Below are 25,775 nucleotides of genomic sequence, written 5' to 3' on the forward strand. Positions count from 1 at the left end.
AGATTTGGCAATCAGCAAGGCCACAGGCCTTACAGTGGGAACTCTTCAGGCTACATTCCCAAACCGGACTACCAGAAGCAGCAACAAGGGAGCAACTTCACAAGGACTTATGGGAACTCATCCTATCAGTCTCCGCCTCCACAGACTTCTTCTGAGAGTAGAATGGAATCCATGCTCGAGCAGATTCTACAAGGTCAAGAGAATTTGACAGTGACATTCAATGGAAAGATTGATAATGTCTACACTGAGCTGAATGGGAAGATAGAAGCATTGAATGTTCATGTTAAGAAGCTGGAGGTTCAAGTTGCACAGACTGCTGGGCCTGTCAAAAGGCAAGAGAATTATCTTCCAGCAAGAACTGAGTCAAACCCCAGACATGCTTGCAATGCCATATCAGTGAGAGATGAAGATGATGGTGAAATTTTTTCTGCAGAACAAGGAGAAAAATCGGCCAACCTGTCGGATCCAGATGATGGCATCGATCGACACCACCTGGGTGTCGATCGACACTCTTCTCAGACGGAACCAGAAGCTGCGAAATCTCAGGTTCCAACAGTTGAAAGGGTCTACAAGCCTAAGGTTCCTTTTCCCAAGCCAAGAAAGTCTAAGCAAGAGATGGAGGAAGCTAGATGCAAAGCAATGATGGACAAGGTAATGATTGAGATGCCTTTAATTGATGCAGTAAAGCTTTCACCACCTCTTAAGCGGTATGTGAGGAGAATGGTATCCAATGGTTTGAGCCCTGAAGAAGGAGCACTTCTTACAAAAGATGTCAGTGCAATTCTGTTGAACCAGCCTGTACAGAGGAAGAAAGAGAAGAAGCAGGAGGTGGTTGTCTCTAAGGAAGTGAGTGCAATCATTCAATGTAAGACTGCTAAGAAGTTACCAGATCCTGGAAGCTTTGTTCTTGATTGCTCTATCTCTACAGGAAGGTTTGCACACTCACTTTGTGACCTTGGTTCTAGCATCAACTTGATGCCACATTCTGTTGCTGTGAGACTTGGGATGACAGAATTCAAGCCAACTCAGATTTCTCTTATCTTGGCTGATCGCTCCCGAAGAACTCCTGAAGGTGTTTTAGAGGATATTCCAGTTAAGGTTGGCAACTTCATGATTCCCACTGACTTTGTGGTGCTGAAGTATGATCAAGAGCCTAAAGATCCTCTCATCTTAGGAAGATCTTTCTTGGCTACAGCTGGTGCCATCATTGATGTAAAGAAGGGACACATAGCACTAAATGTGGATGGTTTGAGTTTGAATTTCGAGATGGATAAGCTGAGGAGGGCTTCTACTATTGATGGACAGACTTTTTCTGTTGAAAAAGTTTCTGCAACACGAGCATCAGGCTCAGTGTCGATCGATGCCACCAAGAGGGTATCGATCGACACCCCTCCACGACCGAGACAGAACAGCTCCAAAACTGATGCTCCAAGTCAGAAACCTGTTCCCAAACAGAAGAGTCATCAATCCACACTCCAGAGCCCTCAGGTAAGGCAAAGGTACACATCTCCTTCTCCTAAACTTCCTCCTATGCCCCATAAGACCTTCAAAGATACAAAAACTGTTTTACAGTTAACCAAGCCACGAGATTATCGTAGAGCGCTTGTTTCTTCTGTTGATGATTTTGCAGGGCATAAGAGAAGCAATCCCATCCCTAAATCCCACACTGATCCTATTTCTCACATCCTTGGCAGACCTCATGCACCTAAAGCTTATACACCACCTTGGATGAAGAGGACTTCAATGCCATGTTCTGATCCTCCAGATGCATGAGCTCCAACACAGTCAAGCTAATGACTGAAAACAAGCGCTTAGTGGGAGGCAACCCACTGGTAGGTTTTTCTTTTTCTTTTGCTTTTGATTTTTATTTATTTTATTTTATTTTTGCTTTCCTCATACTTGATAACACTGGGGACAGTGTTGTTTAAGTCTGGGGGAGGTTAGTTACTAACTATGTTTTCTGTTTTTGAGTTTCAGTTGTGTCAGTCAAAACCATAAAGTTTGAGTCAAATTTTTCAAAATTTTTCTTTTTGTCTTTGGGAATTATGATCTTGACTAATGATTTCTCTTATTTGGCTAACACTCTAGTGATTATTTGTTTATGCTTGATCTTAGAACTGAAGCTTAGAAAGACTATGAGCCTTATCAACAATCCTGAAAGCCCTTATTCAATGGATATCTGATTGATCTAACGTTGTCTTAACCTTTATCAGGATTTTAACCGGACTTAATCTCTTACTTTGGGGTTGAAAATCAGTGGACTAGACTTCTTCTTTGGGCCATACAAGACAGTGCAATTTTTCAAAGTATGTCTCCCCTCTCTCTTCCCTTAAGTGCTTTAAGAAAAAAATAAAGAATAAAAGATGAGATGATTTTGATCAGTTTAGAGAGGTAGGTAAATTACCTGTGACCTCATTATTCTACTCTTGAGTCAAATGATCACACAAAGCTTGGAAGCGAGGGATAGGTAAATTACCGATGACCCCGGTATTCGCTTACACCTTTGATTAGAAGGAAAAAATAAGACAAGAGAGAAAAGAAAAAAAAAATGGAAGTGAGAAAAGGGAGAGGAAAGGAGATGTAAGAAGAATGTCTTGGCCTGAAGAGAGTCCATATGTCACTGATCAATACACCCAAGGTAAGAATTCACCTTATTTGTGCTTTAATATTGACTAATGAGATGACAATGGAGATTTCAGAGATTCCAAAGGATTGTGGGGTTTGAGTAAGGAATGTTGATGCTTATCATGGTTAAGTATAAGTAGTAAGTTCTTGAGTCAGGTAAATGAAGAGTGTGAATAAGAATCATCATGCAGTTGAGTGAGTTCCCTGTTTTCAAACCTCTTTCACATGTCTAAGCTTATGTTCTGCTTGAGGGCAAGCAAAGGCTAAGTCTGGGGGAGTTGATATATCATGGTTTTTGTGGTTTTTAACCATGATATAAGGAGTCTTTTAGTGTCTTTTCATTTGTTTCTAGATTGTTTTCGAGTCTTTACAAGTTTTTAGCATTGAAGGAGCAAAATGGAGCAATTTGGATGTTTTGGAGCATAAATCTTGAAGAATCAACTTGGAATCGATCAGAGCAGGAGCATCGACCGATACCAAGATAGGAGGCATCGATCGACACTCATCTCTGCCGACTCAAGACCCAAGTTTTGGAAAATTTACAAATCCCAAAGTTTTCCATATTTGCAACATAAGTCCCTGACGTGTTTTAGGACATATATATATATAGTTTTTAGGTTTTCCAAACCCTTAAGTTTTATTCTAGAGAGTTTTATTTTTTTCTGCAACCCGGTGAGATTTTGAGAGCTTTTGGGAGAGAGATCTGAACTGCTTTGAGAGAAGAATTCTTAAACTCCTTCCTTACTTTTTAAATTTCAATTGCTTATTATTCAGAATCATGTTTTGTTCTTCATTGATTATGTCTGAGTAGTTTGCTTGTTAGGTTTAGGGTTTTTCACAGGGATTTTATGAATTATTAGATCTGATTATTTAGGATTCTTTATCTTTCTAGATCTTCATCTTAGGTTGTTCTTCATATTAATCCTTGATTGGCCATCTAGAATTAATACTTTAGGAAAATAAATTGATATGAGAATATAATTGTTTTCCTGATAAAACCTTTTGATGAGCAAAATTATTTCTTACAAAGAGATTTGATTTAATAATTTTGTGAACAATCTAAACCTGATTTTATTGCTGATTTATTACCTAGAATTTTACAAAGAGATTTGGATTTTCTGGTTTTAAATTTAGATATTATTTGCAGTGAGAACTGATTTAATTTACAAAAGTGTTTAGAGTTCTAGATCTGTTCTTAATTATTTGAATCCTAATTTATTGATTTATTTAATATTTCATAATTTCCTGAGAAATTCCCTAGGCCTAGCTTTTTGATCTCCTGAATTTACAATAGTCTTTAATATTAATATTTTGCATTGCTTTTGTTTTAATTTAATTTAATCTGTTTAGCATAATTGAAAAACTCTATAATTTATTGTGTAGTCTTGAGTCTCTGTGGAATTCGACCCCTAAGTACTGCATTGATCTCTTAATTTGAGAGAGTAGCTCTAGGGTTTAATTTGAGCATATCATACAACGCGAGTAACTATCTAGTTTTATAGTATTGTCATATTGCTAATGTTGTCATATTTTTAGGGAAAATTCCTAAAAAAAACCTCAACTTATTTTTATTTAGACATTTAATACCCAATGGTTTTTGGTTGGAACAAAAATACCCGATATATTAAATTATTATCAAATAAAATCTTATCTTTAAATCGTTAGTAGATTTCAACCCGGGACTTAACAGCGTTACTTGGCCGTTACAGAATTTTTAACAGGTGTTAAAATTTAGTTAGACGTTTTTAAACGTATACATGCAATCTGTTTACTGAAAAATACGAATGTGTCGCTGTAGCCTAGTGGTAATGTGTATATTCTGTTCCCAACCGAACCTGGTCCGAGACCCTCCACTTGCCGTTATTGTGTTTTTTTTTTTTTTTAACCGGTTTATCTTCCTCTTCAATCGCCGGCGTAAGACAAAGACCGTGACCTTATCTCCATCGACTTTTCCGTGACCTCGCTCCGATAAGTCTGGATCGTCTTCTTCTTCTTTCTCTTTGTCTCTATCTTCTTCTTCGTTGTTGAGATTTTCAGAAATCTGATTCGATTTAGATCTCGTCTTTTTCTATGCTCTGTTCAACCAATGGTTCAGATCCAGAATTCTCTACAACAGCCAAGGGTGGTTCAGGGAGCCAGGGAGGAACAAAGTGTGAATCTGGCTACGACTACAGTAGATGATGATGATCGTTCCTTGTCTTACGCCGGTGGCTTGGGGAAAAAAAAAAAAGCAGTCGACAGTCTAAAAAAAAAGGCAAAAAAAAAAAAAACGACGCAGGAGGAGGGTCTCGAACCCAGGTTCGGTTAGATACAAAATACACACATTACCACTAGGCTACAGCGACACATTCGTATTATTTAGTAAACGGATTGTATATATATGTTTAAATGTGTCTAACTGAATTTTGTAACGGCCGTTTAACGCTGTTAAGTCCCGTGTTGAAATCTACTAACAATTTAAAGATAAGGTTTTATTTGACAATAATTTAATATATCGGGTATTTTTATTCCAACCAAAAACCATTAGGTATTAAATGTCCAAATAAAAATAAGTTGAGGGTTTTTTTTAGGAATTTTCCCCATATTTTTACCATTCAATATTTTCATAAACATAGAGTGGTGTTGTTCACTCTCTCGTACTTGTTGAACATATATATGTTCTATTGGATTAAGTATAAGCTGTGTGCCATGAGTGAATGAATATGTATATACCATGAACCTGTTTAACAAAAAAATAAAAAATAAAATAATGCACGTATCCCGTTCTAAGTTCTAATAAGTATAAGTATTAACCATGAACTTCGTGTTAGACGAACCCTAAACCCGGTCCGGACCGGACCTAGTTTAAAAATCTAATCCCAAGAAAATCATGTTCATCCACGCCAGGTCGGGCCGACTAGTAGGATTCATGTAATGATATATCTCTCACCAAATCAAGTAGTTTAGTGGTCCTGCTAATATCGTCATATTGTTCCTATCTGGAGTGAGACCCGCATATTGCATATTATTCAGAAGAAAATATTAAAACATCTAAATTTTAAAAATCGAAAGCATGGATTTTATCAAATATGTCGTTTAAATTTAGTTATCGGTTTACATGTTTCTGCGCCTGTCTTTTTCCAGTTCGATTTGACACGAAATCTTTAAGAGTATGCTTTTATAGCATTCAATATCGGCTGATCCATTCTAGATTTATAGATACTGTTTTTTTACCCTAATGTATCGTGTGTATTTAATAGAAGAGTTGGTGGACTGATCTACCAACTGTTGTTTTCACAACTTAGAGTTAGTGAACTAATTTAACTAATCAAGTTGGTCTCTTACGAATATGTCCATGGACTCCTCATGCTAAAATAGAAATCTTAATCAAATCATGCATGCCAATATGCTTGAAAATAATATTCATAGATAGATGTTCATATCAAACTAATTATATAGATAAAAAAAAAAATCATACGTCTAGTTAAGTGTTTAACCACACTGAAAGTGTTATTAACCTGTCATTGAACGAAAGTTCTATACTCAATCACTCTTAGTTGTCGAAGGAGAAATTAGTAATCATGTACAAAGAAATAAACAATTCGAGTTTCTTTTTAAGCAAGAAAATTACACAAGAACACATTGCGTCGTCGGCATTTATTAAACTATAACATGGTGACACTGACATCAAAATGGTTGGGAAGATAACCCAATTTAAAGACTTAGTTGCAAAACATGTCTAATAAATGTACATGTTGTGTTTCTTCTCGTTCCTCCTGCCACTATTAATTATTCAACTTCATTCTCACTTCAACATCACAGTTTTTTTACCAACTCACTCCTAAATCCTTAACATACGCACCATGTGTACATTAGAAAAGCGTGGGGATCTCTTTCTCCTAACCCTAACAGGCGACGACGAGCACAGATTCCACCCGGATACAATCGCATCTGTTCTCTCGCTTTTCGAACAAGCCAAAGCTCAGTCCACAAAGGGATCTGTCCTCATCACGACCGGTCATGGAAAATTCTTCTCCAACGGCTTCGATCTTGCATGGGCTCAATCCGCTGGATCCGGGGCCATAGAACGGATGCACCAAATGGTCAAATCCTTCAAGACCGTGATTGCAGCGCTTCTCGATCTCCCCATGCCAACGATCGCCGCCTTGAATGGCCACGCAGCTGCCTCGGGGCTGATGTTTGCGCTGAGCCACGACTACGTTTTCATGAGGAAAGACCGTGGGGTTCTCTACATGAGCGAGTTGGACATTGGGCTGCCGGTGCCAGACTACTTCTCTGAATTGGTCGTGGCTAAGGTTGGGTCAGGTATCGCGAGGCGTGAGCTGTTGCTGAGCGGGAAGAAGCTCAAAGGAGAAGAAGCGGTGGCTCTTGGAATCGTGGACTCGGCGGCGCATGATAGTGCGGAAGGTGTAGTGGAGGCCACATTGAGCCTAGGGGAAAGTTTGGCCGCTAAGAAATGGAATGGTGAGGTGTATGTATCCATAAGGAAGAGTTTGTATCCGGAGCTTTGTCGGATGCTGAACTTAACGGGCAATAACATGGCAAGTCACAATCTCTAAACCTATTAGAAATATTCATTGTCTTGTTGGGAGACAAATGTTCGAAAAATGACTATTGCCCTACAAAAGTCAACGTCTATTTTCTATAAAGTATAAAGTATAAACTACGTTTCTTAGTTTGTGACATTGCAAGTTGAAATTTTAATAATATGGCCTTCTTTTTTTACAGCGACCAGAAATTATATTATTAGGGCAACAAACTCATACACATATGAGTTGCTGCGATTTAGGCGACAAACCAAAATTTATTTTTTTAACTATGAAAATTCCAGCGACTACAAATTGATATCGACGTCTGTTTCATACTAACCTATACATCTATCACTTTGGTTGCTCTCTCATGGCAAGACCAATTGTTATAAACTATACTGTTAACAACTCATATATACATCTATTGCTTTGGTTACTCTCACAGGACAAGATGTAGAAAATACATTTTTTATTTGAAAGACCATGAACCTGACGAGAGTAAAATAATTATCCACGATGGTCACTAGTTATAGCTACTAAATACTATCATACTTGTGTTTTTCCTTCTAACATTCTAGAGGGGCAATACATGTACACCATACACTCGAGAGTTTGGTTGACTTCGGATTGGATATGGTGGAATGTAAGGTGTATATGTATCGTCAAACTCTATTAAAATCGTGGTAGGAAGATTCATCTATACTCTATATGATTAATCTTCTTAATTAATAAACCAACATAAAAAATATCATTCACATAAAATATATAGTTCAATGATGGTGTTTGTCAAATATTATAGACATAGAATAGTTTATTTAGTTGTCTTTCATAAGATTAAGGCATACATATATATATATATATATATATATATAGTGATTAGCTTTGACATATTGCTAATACAGCATAATGTAAACTTTCCTAAACATATAAGGAAATAACTTGCACAAGAAGTAATAATATCAAGATCTATAATATTCTTCGGGTTAAGCTTCATTTCATTAATGGACTTTACGGTCCACATTACTTGGTCCGCAACACATCTTGTTTCCCTGATACTCCCCCGCACGACAAAGGTGTGAAACACGTATGTCGTGGACACTTGTCAAGGTCGGACAAATCATGTCAACAAACTCATCAAGAGTATAAACTTCAATCTTGAGAAGAGGGATAGAACTTCAGCTCGTCTTCGGTTTTGGTAAAAAGAAATAATAACATACCGTGTGCGCAGTTCCTGCAGCTCCACAAACAATTGTCCTTATCTTGGACAGTCCACAAATCAGACTAATAATAATAACCTAAACATGAGCGTTCCAATAAACTCCCAATTCTCCTAATGGTTAAACCATAACCAAACTCCCCCATAATAAAGGAAACTAAAAGAAAATATAAGAAATATTCTAAACTCAAGAATAAATTCCATAAAAATAAACAACTATTTGTGAAAACCCAAAACCTTAAAACATAGAAAAAATCTCATCAATACTTGTGCTAAACCAATCCAAGAACTAAGAATAAAACCACAACGTTAACTTATAATATTAAAGAAATAATTACGAAACAACTATGTGGACGTCAAAGCATCCTTTGCTTCACGGTCATCATCCGTGTCGTCTCCGTCACCATCATCTTCAACGTCATTACCTTTAATGATCACTAAGATCACAAAGTTATCATAGCGAAATTTAGAAAACGTTTAGATCCACAGGATCGCCTGCTATGATACCATGTCAAATATTATAGAAATAGAATAGTTTATTAGTTGTCTTTCATAAGATTAAAGCATACATATATATATATATATATAGTGATTAGCTTTGACATATTACTAATACAGCATAATGTAAATTTTCCTAAACACATAAGAAAATAACTTGCACAAGAAGTAATATCAAGATCTAGAATATTCTTCGGGTTGGGCTTCACTTCATTAACGGGCTTTACGGTCCACATTACTTGGTCCGCAAGATACACATCTTGCTTCCCTGATAGTGTTGCTTATCAAGTGATCGTAGCCCAAGCATTTCCTTTCTTAGGCCATCTGCATTGGCTCAAATCCTTGGGTGTTCTAAGCCTTATAAAATCAAAAATATATGGAATAGTGGCAGAAGAACATGTTGTTGTTTTTTGATGTAGAACTGATTTTGGCCTAGTTCTAAGCTGACATGGCAAGCTGTGAATGGATACAATTTTTTGCAAACAATTTTTCACAAATTAAAAGAGGATTTGATTGAGAATATATGAAATAAATTTGGACATTAAACTATGTATTAATTAAATAAAATGTTTTTTTTAAAACATGTTCTCCCAATAACCAACTTCTTAACAAAAGATCTAAACTAATAATCCTACATTATTTTCATAATATTTTTACTCTAAGAACACCCAAAAATGTTTTCCCAATGTAAATGCCCTTAAAGAGTTGGAAAGTCTTCCTGGCTCTCGACTTATATTTTGATAAACCAATCCACCACCGTTATTAATACTAATTAGAGGTCAGGAAGAAACAAACAAGACAAAAAAGATCTGTTCATATATACCTTAGATTTATGAAGCGACAACTTGAAGGTTTTCACTTGAGAATCAAGACACGTGGTAACTCTTACCCACCAGGGATGGGTCGGAACGCCAAAGAAGATCGTCAACCTTATTTGCAAAACCAGACACTCGACTAAGCTTAAATTCTTCCAAATCCAAAAGGTGTTGTTAAACCAAAAGCAAATTAGAAGAAAAAAAACTGTACCCGAGCCAGACGCACCAACACGTTCCACACTCGAGAAACGTCTCCTTTTTCTCCGCCCTTGTTTTGCAACAGCCGCCGCACAACGTCATGTGCCGGCATTCGCTCAACCAAAGATCAGCCTTGACGCCACAACCGCAGATTTAGCACTCGTTCAACGCCACCATGATCAGAAGATTTCGCGAATTTAGGGTTTTCAACCGTTCTTAAAGAGTTGGAAAGTCTCTCTGGCTTTTGACTTATTTTTTAAGAGAGACCATGAATAATAGAGCCATTCAGCCGGTGCTGATGGTGTTTTTACATTAATCTCGTTATCAAAAAATATATAAGGTTTTAGGACCTTTAATGATTGATATTTTATAATTAAGAGCCTAAATTTTTTAAATCTGAAAAATAAGATTCTAATTAAAAAAAAAAAAAAAATTTGGCACATGGTCAAAAAAAGATTGAGCCCTGCACATACTACCTATGTGTTTAGAACATGTTGAATAGAAAAAACAAAATAAAGAAGTTGTGTCGTTGGATACTTTTTACATTAACATACTGTATTTTGAATGTCACATCATTTATCTAGTACCGTTGGTTTGAAGACCAAATATTAGAATGCAGAAAAAAATGAGTGTAAGTCTTGTAGCTATGAAGATCAAAGTCTACTCGGTAGACCCAAATTTGCACTGATGGAGTTTTTTTTGGGACAAATTTTTTGAGTGATATATTTGTGTCACGTCTTGAAGTGTTTTGGACCGTCATCAACCACCAAAAATAGGACGAATCAAGTGCAATTAACAATTTTGTTTACATATAAAATATTCAGATATTTAAATTTTTTTATAGTCAATAAAATCATTCTTTTATGAACAAAAATTAAAATTCAAAACATAACTCTAGAGTATAGATATATTATTTTTTGAACATTATTCAACACAAATTTAAGTTTATCTACATAATCTTTTTGATTGTTTTGCCATTCGAGTCGAGTGTGATCACTCTTAAGGAAATGTCATCTAAAATTAAATTTTGAGTTTGACCAAAAAAAAAAAGAGATCCGTACACGCCGGCCCATTGGGCCTTATAAATGGAATCCATCGCAATTAAAATATTTATTAAAAGATAAGATCTCACCGTTACATAATTCAACCTCACAAAATTCACACATTTCATTTTCAATTTCAATTTCAAGATCAATCCTTCTTCCTCCGATTACCACCACCACTACCATGTGTACGTTAGAGAAACGTGGCGATCTCTTCCTCTTAACCCTAACCGGCGACGGCGAACACAGATTCCATCCCGACACGATCGCCACCATTCTCTCCCTCCTCGATCAAGCGAAATCTCAGTCCAAACGTGGATCCGTGCTCATCACCACCGGTCACGGCAAATTCTTCTCCAACGGCTTCGATCTCGCCTGGGCTCAAACCGCCGGATCCAAAACCGGAGCCGCGAACCGGCTTCACCAGATGGTCGAATCATTCAAACCGGTGGTCGCAGCGCTTCTCGATCTCCCTATGCCTACGATAGCCGCCTTGAACGGCCACGCCGCCGCCGCGGGACTGATTCTGGCTTTAAGCCACGACTACGTGTTCATGAGGAAAGACCGTGGGGTTCTGTACATGAGCGAGGTTGACATAGGTCTTTCGATGCCGGAATATTTCTCGGCGTTGGTTAGGGCGAAGATCGGGACGAGCGCGGCGAGGAGAGAGCTGTTGCTGAGCGGAAAGAAGATCAGAGGAGAAGAAGCGGTGGGATTGGGGATCGTTGACACTGCGGCGTATGATAGCGCGGAAGGTGTTGTGGAGGCTACTGTGCGCCTTGGTGAGAAATTGGCGGGGAAGAAGTGGAGTGGTGAGGTGTATGCGTCGATAAGGAAGAGTTTGTATCCGGAGCTTTGTGGTATTCTTGGTGTAGAGGCTAGAGTCTTTGCAACTCCCAAGCTCTAAAGCCTCCTCTCTTTAAGAGTGAATCTTTGGCTTAAATAAAGAAAGCAAAAAATTGTTTTGGGAGAAACACGATATTAAACTAGAATTATGGTCCCAGATGTAATAAACATGTTCAATGTTGGCTTTTTGCCTTTTTCAGTGTTGTTCTTCTTTAGGACAACACTGAAAAAGGTAACCGAAATAATTAGGATTCGGTGTATTGTTCTTCTTTAGGACAACACTGATTGGTTTTAAATCCGTAACCGAAATAATTAGGATTCGGTGTAGAGGTAAATAAATGAACTCGAGGTAACCGGATATTGGAGTTGGTTTAGCTAGGGGTTGAACTTGAAGTGGTTATCGGAGAAGGAGTGACAGTTCTGTTTTGGTCTGCTTTTCTCGAATCAGTGTTGTTTTGGCATAAACAGTGCTGTTTTGGTCTCTCTCGCTATTTTCTGCAAACTTGCAAAGTATTTGAAGCCTTTAGGATAAACAGTGTTGCTTTGCGCTGCTATGTCTTTAAAACATTAAACTATCGAATGTGAAACTAGAATTTCGGTATATTGTGAAACAATTAAACTAGGATTTCGGTATATTGTGACAAAAAAAAAACATTAAACTAGGATTTCGGTATATTGTGAAACAATTTTTCATATAATTATAGTTGAATTAATTTATTTTGACATATAATATCGAATGTGTTACAAAGCCTATTCAAATGTACCCAACCAAAACAAAACCGAATTTAGACAAACCGAAATCGAATCAAAATTGACGTACTAACCATACAAATTTTTTCTAAATTGTTTTAAATTATTATTATATAAAAATTAAGTTAAAAAAAAATAATCGCTTTTTACATATATTGTGATTCAAAATTTTAGAAACATCAATACAATAAAAACACAATGTTTCTCTCCAGAGGTTGACACCTCAGCTTCAACATTGAAGCAGGTGTTGACACCTCGGTAAAAAACTCTAGCCTATGAAATTATAACAATAATACACCTAAACTAAAAAACAGTAGTCTGTCATCAGATTACCCTCGAAACCTTTACGGTCACCCTTCCTACATATGCGAATGGGTCTCGTCCGACCCGACTCAAGATCCAATTTTAACCACCGGGTCTAAAATACTAACCGACTGAGGCTACGGCGGATCTACATAACAGTCGTCGTTAACTGCACATTCTCGTCACTCTCCACCGTGAATCCACAAAACTCCGGCGGTAATCTCATCCTCCACGCCACCACCGGAGATCCAGAACTCAACCTCACCGATTCAGTCCCAGTCCTAACCGAATCCCCAAACTCCGTTGATTTTGATCTCTACAACTAGGCACCATAGCCAAGAAGAAGTATGATTACCTTTACGACGGGCGGCTCTTCCCTCTACGATAACCTGAGCCCGCAGCGAGTCAGAGAATGGATCGCTTACCACGTCAGAATCTTCGGCGAACGTTCCCATTTCGTTTTACACAACGCCGGAGGGATACACGAGGAAGTGTTTGAGATTCTAAAGCCGTGGATTGAGCTAGAGAGAGTGACGTTACATGATATCAGAGTTCAAGAAAGGTTCAATGGGTATTACCATAGCCAGTTTATAGTTGTGAATGATTGTTTGCATAGGTATAGGTTCATGGCTAAGTGGATGTTCTTCTTCGATGTCAATGAGTTCGTTTACGTTCCGGCGAAAGAGACGATCTCGTCGGTTATAGAATCTTTGGAAGGGTATTGTCAGTTTACTATTGAATAGAATCACAGATGCCTATGAGTAGTCGGATTTGTTACAACGGTGATGGTCCGGCCAGAACTTACAGGTAAACAAACATTTATCATAGAGCTTTTTGTAAACCAAAATCCATGTGCTCTATTGTGTTGAGTGACTTAGAATATATTTTTGGAGTATATAAATAGTATAGTATACAATAAGGATATGATTCTGTCAACACTTGGCCTGCAAAAGTCTTTGTGCATTTCCATATTAGTCTCCTATGTCGGTCCAGATCTTTGCTTTTATTTCACATCATGTGCTTTGAGTTAGTAATGTTTCAATTATTCTATCTTTTGATTCCTCATACGGTTTTGGTTATAGATTTGGTTAAGTTCTAGGACCGATAATACTGAATTGATCTCTAAAATGGTATTTTTGCTTTTTTAATGTTTTTTTAAGAAATGGGGGATTGAGAAACTGGTGTATAGAGACGTCAAGAAAGTTCCAAGACGGGATCGGAAATACATGGTTAAGCCTGAGAATGTATTGGTAACAGGAGTCCATATGTCTCAGAATCTACAAGGGAGAACATACCACAAGGCCGAGAGCAAAATCCGTTACTTCCATTACCACGGTTCCATCTCTCAGCGACGTGAGCTTTGTCGTTACGTCTTCAATGATTCTAACGTTTTTTTCGAGAACACTCCGTACGTGCTCGATACTACAATCTGTGACGTTGGCCTTGCTGTGAGGACGTTTGAGTTGAGAACGATCGGTGACCGGTTGCTACGGACACGGCAATGAAGAGAAGAGATGATAAAAAATAAAAAAACTGAATAGTAAATGTAATATTCATCTTAAGAAAAAAATCAGAAGTTGTCAAGATTGGGGCATTACATTATTGTTTTCTTTTGGGGATATATTCTTTTATTGTATCATAGTTTAGGTAATGGGTTCAGTAATACAACTTTTAAACTCTTTGGTGCATATATATATATATATATGTACATATATATGTTCTTCTGTATGGATTAGAAAAGGTCACTCTTTGAGTGTAATAATCACCGATCTTGTAAGTCAATTCGTAGGTCTTGTAAATTGGAAGTGAGAAAATTATGTTTTTTATTGGATCTGATTTTAGTAGTGGAAGTGTGAATTCTACAAATATGAAATCAATCTTCAGTAAAAACTGAAAAAACAGTTCAAAGGTATGGGTTCCTCAACTTGGCCTACTAACTTCCACAATAAATAACATAAGAATATATGTTTTCTTCTTTGAAATTTCCCTCAGTGTCCATGGATTCCAGGCGCCTGCTGGGTAAAATCTACATTGACTCAAAAAAAACTCGAGAAGAACCATGAGAGTTGCTGATTAAAGAACAGTCAGGAACAAATCTTTATGTCATTGTATTTCTCGAGAAAAGAGGATAGATATAGGGTCTGTTCGTTTCGTCGCCGCAAGTACCTACAGTTACGTCAGCCGCAGCTATCATTATTTGTTTGATTGCCGTAGGTACATGCAGCATGACGCTGCAACAAACACAGTTTCTGATTTTGAACGTCGATTAGATGCGGCGATTAAAAAAGTTGCGTTTACCGCTGCCGCAGCCGCCAGCGTCAACGAAACGAACAGACCCAAAGTCAACCAAAATGTTTCATTAAAAGCAATGTGTTGAGGCAGCCCAACACCGGAGAGAGTAAAGATGATGATAAAGATAAATAAAACAAATACCAGTGAATGATATAAACAATCTAGACATAAGTAAATTTTTGTTAACTACTTAGAGAGTGACTTCTTTTACATGAGACTTAATTTGATTTAGTTTGTCTGGAGAAGCAGAAGTTGTAGAAGTGTGACCTCTATCTATGACTTGATTTTTGTTATCTTACAATTTCTAAAATTTTTAATGGTGTTAAGTAATTGAATTTTGGCTTCCATTTTCTTACTGGTATCAAAAGTGGAAGAGAGAAGCAAAATAAAGAATAAGGAAGAGAAATAAACAAAAGGAGACAGATATGAGTTGTGTTTTGTGAGACAGATTTTCATCGAGCTAGAAGGACTCATATCGCAAATAAAGCGTCTTTGGAAAATACTTGCTGTCAAGAATCTACAGCCGCTGATAGAGATTCAATCGAGATCATATTCACGAAGTTATGAACGTTTTTCCTGGTAAAGTAATTGGAGGAATACAAAAAAAAAAAAAAAAACAGTTCTACTGCAGAAACTTCAGGAACACATTTGGAGGCCCGAGAGTATTTCGATTGGGACATTTAGAGGCCCGAGAGTATTCCGATTGGGACAAAATTTGGTGGAGAGATTTAAGGTACTACTGAATAGATAAGGAATGGTGGGATTGCTTTTCCAACGGTTAGTTCTTCATTTATTTGTATGTTTCAGGTACTGATTAGGTATAGTAAAATAAATTGTGATAAGTTGCATTGTTTGGTTTGGCAAACGAGGTTGGATTGAGCTGAAGCTCGGTAGGTGTATTGTGATGCATGAAATATATGTTTTTGTTTATGGAGAACCAAGCTGTAAGTCTCCAACAAGTTAAGGCTAAGGTGAGGGTGGTATTTGCGGATATGCAATAATCTCTTTATTTATTTACTCTTCAACAGTTGTTGAATATATGCTCAACAATTTTCTATGTTGTAAAACTTTCGATGATACGTTTGAATTATTTGGATTAGAGATTTGCATAACTTATTTTGGATCTTTTGATGGAATCTTCAAAGTTTTATTATATGAGACTATGCTTTTGAACTCTTTTTATTGGAAGTGTTTTAGCATGTTGAGTTTATTATTTGAATTTGTATAAAGATAGATAGTGATTTAACTTTTTACTGAAGACTGTATTATGAGTATTGTTTTATAAAGGCATTAACAAGTGTGAGTTACTATTTTTAACAGTGATATGTACTCCTTAGCTTTATGAGGAGGGGCTGCTGAAATGTCTGCCTATACATGTTGGTCTATTTGGATTTTTTTTTTTTTTAATTTATAATGATAGTTTATCAATTGTATGAGCTCTAATGAGAAAGCTAACAGACTTTAAATTACAAACATACAAAAAAATAAACATAAAAATATATATAAAAGGAAAAATATAGAAAACAACCCGCGGCGTAGCGCGGGTACTATCCTAGTACATATAAAATTTTAACGTTCCACTTTGCCCAAAGTCCAAAGATAAAGTTTTAGACAACGATAAAATTTATATTACAAATAAGATCAAATTTGAATCCAAATCAATTCATATTCCATATAAGATCAAATATGAATCCAAATTCCAGTGAGTAGAAACTTTAACTAAGTATATTTAAATTTAAAATGTTGTATATGTTTAATTTAATTATTAGTTGAATCCTTAAATTATAGCAGATATAATATTTGATAAATTTTAAAATTTTTAAAATATCTCTGAACAGAATTATAAGATAAGACAAGTTGTGAAAGTTCGAAGATGGAGAGGGATTAGAACCCTAGGGCGACGGCGAGATCTGGTGTGCAGGATGCTACAATGCTGGACGTCGGGGAGAAGGGACGTCCTTCGGGAGAGCCGCCAGACGACATGAGAACGTGGGCGGATAGGGTGAATGGCGGTTCAGTCGGAGGTATGCAGACACCAGAGAGTGTCATGGATGATGCTTTCGTATCAGCACGATTACGAGTGGCATATCCACACGGGGAGGATGGTGAGCCTGAGATCACGATTGGGGACGAGGTTCTGCAAGTGATGTATGGTCTGTGGAAGAATTGTATGGTGGTTAAGATGCTTGGACGACCAATTCCGATTGCAGTCTTGAGTCGCAAGCTACGAGAGTTGTGGAAGCCAAAGGGGGAGATGTACGTAATGGATCTCCCACGTCAATTCTTCATTGTCCGTTTTACACAGGAGGATGAGTACATGGGGGCTCTCACTGGTGGTCCATGGAGAGTCTTTGGTAACTAGTTGATGGTGCAAAACTGGACGCCGGCTTTTGACCCATTGAAGGACGAGATCGTGACTACACCAGTCTGGGTGCGATTGATGAATATTCCGGTGTCATATTATCATCAGTCTATCCTTATGGGTATTGCGTCCAGTCTAGGGAAACTGTTGAAAGTGGATACGACAATGTTGAACTTCTCAAGGGCTTGTTTTGCCAGGGTTTGTGTTGAAGTCAACTTGTCGAGACCTTTGAAAGGTACGGTACTGATCAATGGGGAACGCTACTTTGTTGCATATGAAGGGTTGGATAGAATTTGTTCATCATGTGGACTCTATGGGCATTTAGTTCATAGTTGTCCGACGAGGGTGACAGAAGATGCTCTCACCATTGCTGACAAGCCAGTGATGCCAGCGGTAGGAGATGCGCGTCAACAACGGCAAACCCCTCCAGGAATGTCTGAGGAGGGCTTTACTACCGTTAACTGGTCTAGACGACCTCCGGCCAGGAAACCGGCAGAGACGGTTAATGCGGTGGTTCCTCTCGATGGTGTGCTTGAACGTAATCTTCAGGATATTACACGTAATCTGGGATTGCAAACATCAAATCGTTTCTAGAATCTGATCACCGATACGGGATCTGCTGAGATACGGGAAGTTACCATGTCCAGTGCGATGAATAAGGAAAATGAGCCAGCTCCACATAATCTAAATCCGGAAGGTAGTGGAGTGCAAGAGAGGAATATGCTGTTTAAGTTCAAGTCGTTTAAAGAAATGGGTGGGCCGCGTGCTGGTCAGAAATCGAAGCGGGCTGGGGGTGTTAAAAATGGTGAGGTTAATGGGCCGCACACTAGAAAAGGTTCACAGTGCAGGCCCACGAAGGGTTTGGTGTTTGGTCCAACAAAGGGCGAGGAAGCTTTATTGGCGAGCGGGAAGAGAATACGAGTTGAAACGGTGGAGATGGAAAGACCCGGTGGTGCTTATGCGACTGCAGAGAGGGGACACCGGGGAGCAGGAGCAGTAAGTCCGGCAGATCCATCACTGCACATGGGACCAGGACTTTTGGTGGATAATGCCACGGTGGTTGGGGTTAGTGTCCAACGTGATAAGAGTGGTATGGAGGGGGGGTCATAGTTGGCTTGACGGCACACTCCGGTAGTTTGGAGGCTTTTTATTAATTTCCTCATGAATTGCATCTTATGGAACTGTGGGGGGGGGGGGGGGGGGGCGAATAAACCCAATTTTAGGCGTGCAATACGATACTTGTTGAAGAAATTTAAGACGGATGTATTGGCTCTGTTTGAAACTCATGTGAGTGGTGATCGCGCAGCTCGTATCTGCCAGGGGTTAGGATTCGAGAATTCCTTTCGTGTGAACTCGGTGGGCCAGAGTGGAGGTTTGTGGTTACTTTGGCGGTCCGAGATTGGAGATCTGGAAATTGTTGAAGCAGCAGACCAGTTCATCGCTGCGAAACTAGATTTAGGTACCGAGACTTTGAATTTTGTATTCGTCTATGCGGCTCCATTAGTGAGTCGTCGTAGTGGGTTGTGGGAGCAGTTGACTTCAGTGATAAGTCGCTTGAATGGTCCTACTATAGTTGGAGGCGATTTTAACACAATTGTGCGTGTTGACGAGAGAACAGGAGGACGTGGTGGTTTGCCTCCAGACTCACTAGCATTTAGCGAATGGATCAACTCTTTATCTATGATAGATATGGGATTCAGTGGTAGCAAGTTCACTTGGCGACGTGGGAAAGTGGCGGAGACTTATGTAGCCAAGCGTTTAGACAGACTGTTGTGTTGTGCTCACGCGAGACTTAAGTGGCAAGAGGTGTGTATTAGACATTTGCCGTTTCTAGCCTCTGATCATGCCCCTCTATATCTTCAGTTATCGCTGGATGTTGTGTTGAATCCTTTACGGAGACCTTTTAGGTTCGAAGCAGCCTGGCTGAAGCATTCTGGTTTCAAGGAACTTCCTACTGCCTCATGGAATGGGGATATGTCTACGCCTGAAGCGCTAGAACTGTTACGAGTGAAGCTTCGAAAGTGGAATAAAGAAATCTTCGGTGATATTCAAAGAAGAAAAGAAGACTTGATGAGTAAGATTAAAGTTGTCCAAGATGTTCTGGATGTATCACCAACAGATGATATGTTGCAGAAAGAGGAGGGGCTAATCCAACAATTTGAGGAGGTCCTAGCACAGGAGGAAACACTATGGTTCCAGAAGTCGCGGGAAAAATGGGTTGCTCTTGGTGATCGCAACACCAAGTATTTTCATACATCAACGGTTATACGGAGACGCCAAAACCGGATTGATATGCTGCGGAATGAGGATAACACCTAGATCTTGGGCCAAGTAGAGTTGGAACAGCTTGCGGTGTCCAACTATTCTCTACTTTATTCACTGATGGATGTCCTGCAAGAGGTGGAGAGGTTGCAGACGGAAGGTTTTATGGCACTGACAAGGGATGAGAAATTGCAGTTGGCAAGACCTTTTGTGCCAATGGAGGTGGAAATGGCAGTCAGAAGTATGGGGAAATTTAAGGCTCCAGGCCCTGATGGTTATCAGCCTGTTTTTTATCAAGATTGTTGGGAAGTAGTGGGTGAATCTGTAATACGGTTTTTTCTACAATTCTTTGAGACTGGGGAGCTGCCTCCGGCTACAAATGATGCTTTGGTGGTACTTATTGCTAAAGTCTCAAGGCCTGAGCGTATTAACCAATTTCGACCAATCAGTCTATATAATGTTCTTTTTAAAGTCATAACAACGACAATGGTCTTGAGGTTGAAGCAAGTGATTGGTAATCTTATTAGCCCGGCGCAGTCAAGTTTTATCCCAGGACGTTTAAGCATTGACAACATTGTTATTGTGCAAGAGGCGGTGCACTCGATGAGGAGGAAACAAGGCAGGAAAGGGTGGATGCTCTTAAAGCTGGATCTTGAGAAAGCTTATGACCGGATACGGTGGGATTTTCTCGAAGATACATTGAGAGCAGCTGGTTTTGAGGAAAAATGGGTTCAATGGATCTTAACATGCATAGTGGATCCATCAATGACGATCTTATGGAACGGGGAGAAGACAAAGGCCTTTAAACCAGCCCGTGGCCTTCGTCAGGGAGACCCCCTCTCTCCATATCTCTTTGTCTTGTGTCTGGAGAGGCTCTTTCAAATGGTGGATAGATCTATTGCAGCAAAAGAATGGAAACCAATACGCCTATCACAGGGTGGTCCAAGCTTGTCCCACATTTATTTTGCTGATGACTTAATCCTGTTTGCAGAGGCTTCAGTCACCCAAATAAAAGTTATCCGTCGGGTTTCAGAGAGGTTTTGTGTGTCATCAGGTCAAAAAGTGAGTTTGGAGAAGTCGAAGATATTTTTCTCTAGTAATGTCTCACGAGAATTGGGGAAGTTGATCAGTGATGAAAGTGGGATCAAAGCAACACCGGATTTGGGGAAATAATTAGGCATGCCTATTCTTCAGAAACGGATTAACAAAGAAACCTTTGGTGAAGTGCTTGGTAGGGTGAGCTCAAGACTATCAGGATGGCGTGGTAGTTTTCTGAGTTTTGCGGGGAGATTAACCTTGACCAAGTCTGTTCTATCTTCTATCCCAGTGAATACAATGAGCACTATAAGTTTACTAAAATCAACGCTAAATGAGCTTGATAAGATCTCTCGATCTTTCCTCTGTGGATCCACTTCGGAGAAACGAAAGCTGCACCTCGTCGCTTGGGACAAAGTATGTCAGCCTAAGGAGAAGGGAGGACTTGGTATTAGGAAATCTCAAGACATGAATAAAGCCCTATTAGCTAAAGTTGGCTGGCGGGTTCTTCATGATCACACGAATTTATGGGCGCGGGTGGTATGCTGTAAATATAAGGTTGGGGGAGTTCAGGATCAGCGTTGGTTGTCTGCCAAGAGACCATGCTCCTCCACTTGGAAAAGCATTGTGCTCGGGTTAAAAGAAGTGGTGGTGAACGGAACCAGATGGGTTATTGGGGATGGTAGTTATTGGGGATGGTAGGACCATTCGCTTTTGGACAGATAAATGGGTGCTGAATGAGCCTTTAATTGAGAAGGTGACAATGGCCCCTACGAGTGGTTTCGAGGGGATATGTGCGAAGGATGTATGGCGGAATGGTGAAGGGTGGGACTGGAATATTTTTGCTCCATATGTTTCATTGGAGACTCGAATGGTTTTGTCAACGGTGGTTATTGATAATGTCACAGGTGCGCGAGACAGACTTGCTTGGCGAGGCACTTCGAATGGATAGTTTACGGTTAAAGCTGCCCACTCTTTACTCACAGGATCTACGGATCCTAACCCAAATATGTCCAGTTTTTATCGGAGAATCTAGCAAGTTAGAGCTCCTGAGAGGGTTCGTAGTTTTTTGTGGTTGGTAAGCCATCAAGTCATCATGACAAATATGGAGAGAGTTCGACGACACTTGGGTGATACGAGTGTTTGTCAGGTATGTAACCAGGGATATGAGACCATTATGCACGTTTTGCGAGATTGTCCGGCTATTGCAGGACTGTGGATTAAGCTTTTACCAGTTCAGCGAAGAGAGGCATTCTTTACAAGCACGATCTTTGTCTGGCTCTATGGTAATTTGGGACTAATAGAGGATGAGACAGAGTATTCATGGTCAACCTTGTTCGCTGTTGTGGTATGGTGGGCTTGGAAGTGGAGATGCGGGCATATTTTTAGTGAAGTGAGCAAGTGCAGAGATAAAGTGAAGTTTGTCAAAATACTAGCAAAGGAGGTGGTTTCAGCGCACAAGGTCATACAGGAAGGGAACCACTTGCGTGATCCGGTTGAGCAAATGTTATGTTGGAGTCCACCGCGGGATGGGTGGGTGAAGTTGAACACTGATGGAGCGTCACATGGGAACCCAGGGATAGCTACAACTGGAGGAGTCCTGCGTGATACGATGGGGCAATGGTGCGGCGGTTTTGCCTTGAACATTGGCATATGCTCTGCTCCCTTAGCAGAGTTATGGGGAGTTTACTACGGCCTACACATTGCTTGGGAACAACGAGTGACAAGGCTTGAGCTGGAAGTTGACTCGAAGATGGTTGTTGAATTCTTAACCACAGGGATTGCTGATTCGCACCCCCTGTCGTTCCTGGTACGCCTGTGCCACGGCTTCATTTCAAGGGACTGGATAGTCCATATATCTCACATCTATAAGGAAGCTAATCGTCTAGATGATGGGTTAGCCAACTATGCTTTTTCTTTATCCTTAGGCTTTCATTGGTTTGTAACGACTTCGACTTTGCTAGAGCCGCTTGTAATGGAGGATGTTGCCGGAACTGCGTTTCCGCGTCAAATCCGTTTGTAGTTTTTTCTTTTTCGTTATGAATAAATAGCAAGGAGGTCATTTGCCTCATTGTCCTCTACCAAAAAAAAAAGATGAGACAAGTTGTAAAACTAGTCATGATGTTCCAAATCTCTGAAAATTGGCCTGTGTTTTCTAATCTTCTAAATGAATTTCACCTACTCTAGGATTCATTTCTATTCTTTACCCTATTCAAGATTTCATGCTTGTCGAATATGAAGGAGGATTGTCTCGTTCGGTCGTCCAGATCATTAATCATATAAATTTCTTTTGTAAACACTTTCTCTTAGGTTTGAGCTACCAATTTTGGATTTTTTTAAATAAAGTTTGGTTGGAAAAAAAAAAGATGAGACAAGTTTAAATCAACAATAATATAAATTTAAAATATTATTAATTCAGTGGTATAACACAAATAAATAACCATTCTATTATTTTGTTAACACCAAGATATTAGAATACTAAACATGTTAAATTAATTCAATTATGATTGTAAAAAAAATATATATATATTTTGCGGTATGCTGTGGTTTAAATCCTACTATTTACAGACAAAATCGGTCTAATTGAAATTTTGGTATCATCTAGAAAACTTTGTGCCCACTTTTTATAGTAAGAATTCTTTTTAAACTTATGCAAAATTGTATTCAACTATATGTTATGAAATAATTTTTAGACAAAATTGTTGAACTTTAAATTTTTACTTACGTCATAAATGAAATAAATGATTCTAAAAATACAGTAAATTGGTGACTATAATCTTTCATTGAATATGTTTGTCCAAGATAAAACAAAAAGCAAAGGAAAAACATATTAATTTAAGGGAAAATAACTAGAATGTCTCATATATTGAAATTAATAACTAGAGTAACCTATATCTTTTAAAAATAACTAGAATGTTTTTCGTTATTTTAAAATTTCTATAATACCCTTTATAAGCTTTGTTGAAAAAATGTTATTACGAAAATGCCATTAAATTTTAATATCAGTGTGACATAAGTTGCTGTTATTTACAAAAACACCTGAAATTCGTGAAATTTCTAATGAATCAGTAAGACAAATCTGTGACAGATTAGATTTTATTACCTAATAGTCACAAATTTGTTCTACAGATTTATCTATATCAAAGATTTATTCTACTGATTTTTCTTTTGCCACAATTTTGTTCTACAGATTTGTTATTACGTTGTCGCAGATTTAGAGGCTGTCGCAGACTTTTTGTCTACCACAAACATTTTTTACAGACTTTTATGATGTTTCCACAGATTTTCTTTATACGACAAATTTGTTTTTGTAGACTTGTTTTGTCCTACAGATTTATTTTTTAACTACAAACTTAATGTACAGATTTTTTATGTTAAGTAGCTACTGATTGATTTACAGTTACTACAGACTTATAATAAGTCTACAAGTTGCTGCAGAGTTGGTTTTAAGAAAGATAATTGCTAGATTGACTCTTAATGATCACATGTTTATTTAATGTTACACTAGACTTATTTTTATCACAGACTTAGTTTTAGTCACAACTGATTTGTTTAATTTAAGTGGTCACAGATTTAATTTTGACTAAACTAACTTTTTTAGTGGTGACAGACTTAATCCTACAGACTTGTTCAAACCTTTTAACCATAGATTTTTTGTTGCAGACTGATATGTCTATTTTTTGTCTCTATTTAGCATGTATTTATTTTGCATTTAGCTAGGATAACATATTATTTTGCATCATTGTTAGTTCTTTTTGCATAAATTCTGCGTTGCATTGTGCATTTTGGAGTATTTTGGATATATAGGAGCCGAATGAAGCCTTAGCACCACTCCCAAGACTCACGGCACGCCACTTGACCGACCACGCCAGACACGCGACTTGGACGCTCCCGGGAAGAAGCACCAACATGCAGCTCGAGTCGACGCCACTCCACTCGACCCGTTCCACTCGACCTAACTCGAGTTGACGTCACCCCACTCGACGCGCACCGACTCGACCGCAAACGTCAGGAAGAAAGCCGACTCTCTATCTTGTCGTTTAATGTTTTAGGGATTTCCATATTTTACTAGAAATACATTTTGTTAAGTATTTACCCAAGATATCTCGTTTTTTCGCTTAAGGTTTATCTAGCCACCTAAAACGTTTTCTACTTTTGTAATCCAAGAATTCATTTAGTTTTTTGCATTTGATTTCTTCTACAAAGTTGTTCATCTCATTTTTATCTATTTGATTATGCTTGATTCAATGTTTTCTGGGTTTGTATTCTTGGTGATGATGATTTCTGGATCTGAGTAGTGTTAGAGTTCTTGAGGATGGATAGATTAGGTGGAGAATCTTAGTATAAAGGGTGTTTAAGTTTTGATTCGTATGATTCCCTTCTGGACTAGAGTTAGAAACACTAGTTTCTCTCTGATCAATTGGGACTAGGTCTTAGACATTTCCACACCCAAAAGGTGTTTGATGAAATGTCTGACCAACTATTGCCAGAGACTTACATACCTAGCCTAAGAGATTAGTTGTCTAAGGTGTTTGTTGACATGAATGAACTGGTTCGTCATGCCTGCTTGACCATGTTTCTCTAGCAAGAGCTAGGTGACCATGTTTCTCTAGCGAGATCTAGGTTTGGAAGTGTTTGAGTCTGAGTAGCTTCTGCCAAAAGATTGGATTAGCTAAGTCGTGATGTTCATTGTCTAGGGATAGTTTGCTTGTGGCATGTTAAACACTCTGTAGACTAGGAGACTCCGCCGACATCAATTACTCCCATCCTTAGGACTTCTATCTTTCTGATTGTTATTTGCATTCCTTAGACCGTTTCTGTTCTTATTGTTCAGTTCATGCTTAGACTTGTTTCTGCTTTTACTCATTCATTTTCGCTTCTTGTTATGCATGTTTGTTTCTAATCTTGTAGTTCATTTTCGCTTTGTGTTTCAACATTTCTAGGATTGTTAGATATAAACCCACTCTTTCATTTGGCTTGACTTGTGATACTTTGATTGCA

The 25,775-nt window shown here is 38.5% G+C and overlaps 4 protein-coding genes and 1 pseudogene across 5 annotated transcripts; all 5 read left to right on the forward strand.

Moving 5' to 3' along the window:
• The first annotated feature begins 6,370 nt into the window (after window positions 1-6,370).
• Window positions 6,371-7,352, forward strand: LOC104732201 (enoyl-CoA delta isomerase 3). The gene has a single exon (XM_010451736.3). It carries the CDS (start codon window positions 6,468-6,470, stop codon window positions 7,182-7,184), a length of 717 nt encoding a protein of 238 aa, XP_010450038.1. The 5' UTR covers window positions 6,371-6,467; the 3' UTR covers window positions 7,185-7,352.
• A 3,524-nt stretch (window positions 7,353-10,876) lies between these two features.
• Window positions 10,877-12,066, forward strand: LOC104732202 (enoyl-CoA delta isomerase 2, peroxisomal). Its single transcript, XM_010451737.3, has one exon. It carries the CDS (start codon window positions 11,109-11,111, stop codon window positions 11,829-11,831), a length of 723 nt encoding a protein of 240 aa, XP_010450039.1. The 5' UTR covers window positions 10,877-11,108; the 3' UTR covers window positions 11,832-12,066.
• A 733-nt stretch (window positions 12,067-12,799) lies between these two features.
• LOC104732203 (galactan beta-1,4-galactosyltransferase GALS3 pseudogene) lies at window positions 12,800-14,439 on the forward strand (annotated as a pseudogene). The gene is made up of 2 exons (XR_015573686.1): window positions 12,800-13,614; window positions 13,973-14,439. The product of XR_015573686.1 is annotated as a galactan beta-1,4-galactosyltransferase GALS3 pseudogene (transcript).
• A 3,041-nt stretch (window positions 14,440-17,480) lies between these two features.
• LOC147930764 (uncharacterized protein At4g02000-like) lies at window positions 17,481-18,071 on the forward strand. Its single transcript, XM_087477020.1, has one exon. It carries the CDS (start codon window positions 17,481-17,483, stop codon window positions 18,069-18,071), a length of 591 nt encoding a protein of 196 aa, XP_087333146.1.
• A 45-nt stretch (window positions 18,072-18,116) lies between these two features.
• LOC147930765 (uncharacterized) lies at window positions 18,117-19,796 on the forward strand. Its single transcript, XM_087477021.1, has 2 exons — window positions 18,117-18,567; window positions 18,784-19,796. The coding sequence occupies exons 1-2, from the start codon at window positions 18,117-18,119 to the stop codon at window positions 19,794-19,796; spliced, it is 1,464 nt and encodes a 487-aa protein (XP_087333147.1).
• Window positions 19,797-25,775: the final 5,979 nt, after the last annotated feature.

Source organism: Camelina sativa, chromosome 12 (assembly GCF_030686135.1).
Source record: "Camelina sativa cultivar CO46 ecotype springtype chromosome 12, ASM3068613v1".
Classification (NCBI taxonomy): domain Eukaryota; kingdom Viridiplantae; phylum Streptophyta; class Magnoliopsida; order Brassicales; family Brassicaceae; genus Camelina; species Camelina sativa.

What these genes read in the sequence shown, in the direction of transcription:
- LOC147930765 (XM_087477021.1), top strand. Translation starts at nt 18,117, where the DNA reads ATGTCCAGTGCGATGAATAAGGAAAATGAGCCAGCTCCACATAATCTA. An exon ending in TGTCCAACGTGATAAGAGTG is followed by an intron (nt 18,568 to 18,783) that starts GTATGGAGGGGG and finishes GTGATCGCGCAG; the next exon opens with CTCGTATCTGCCAGGGGTTA.
- LOC104732202 (XM_010451737.3), top strand. Translation starts at nt 11,109, where the DNA reads ATGTGTACGTTAGAGAAACGTGGCGATCTCTTCCTCTTAACCCTAACC.
- LOC147930764 (XM_087477020.1), top strand. Translation starts at nt 17,481, where the DNA reads ATGGTGCAAAACTGGACGCCGGCTTTTGACCCATTGAAGGACGAGATC.
- LOC104732201 (XM_010451736.3), top strand. Translation starts at nt 6,468, where the DNA reads ATGTGTACATTAGAAAAGCGTGGGGATCTCTTTCTCCTAACCCTAACA.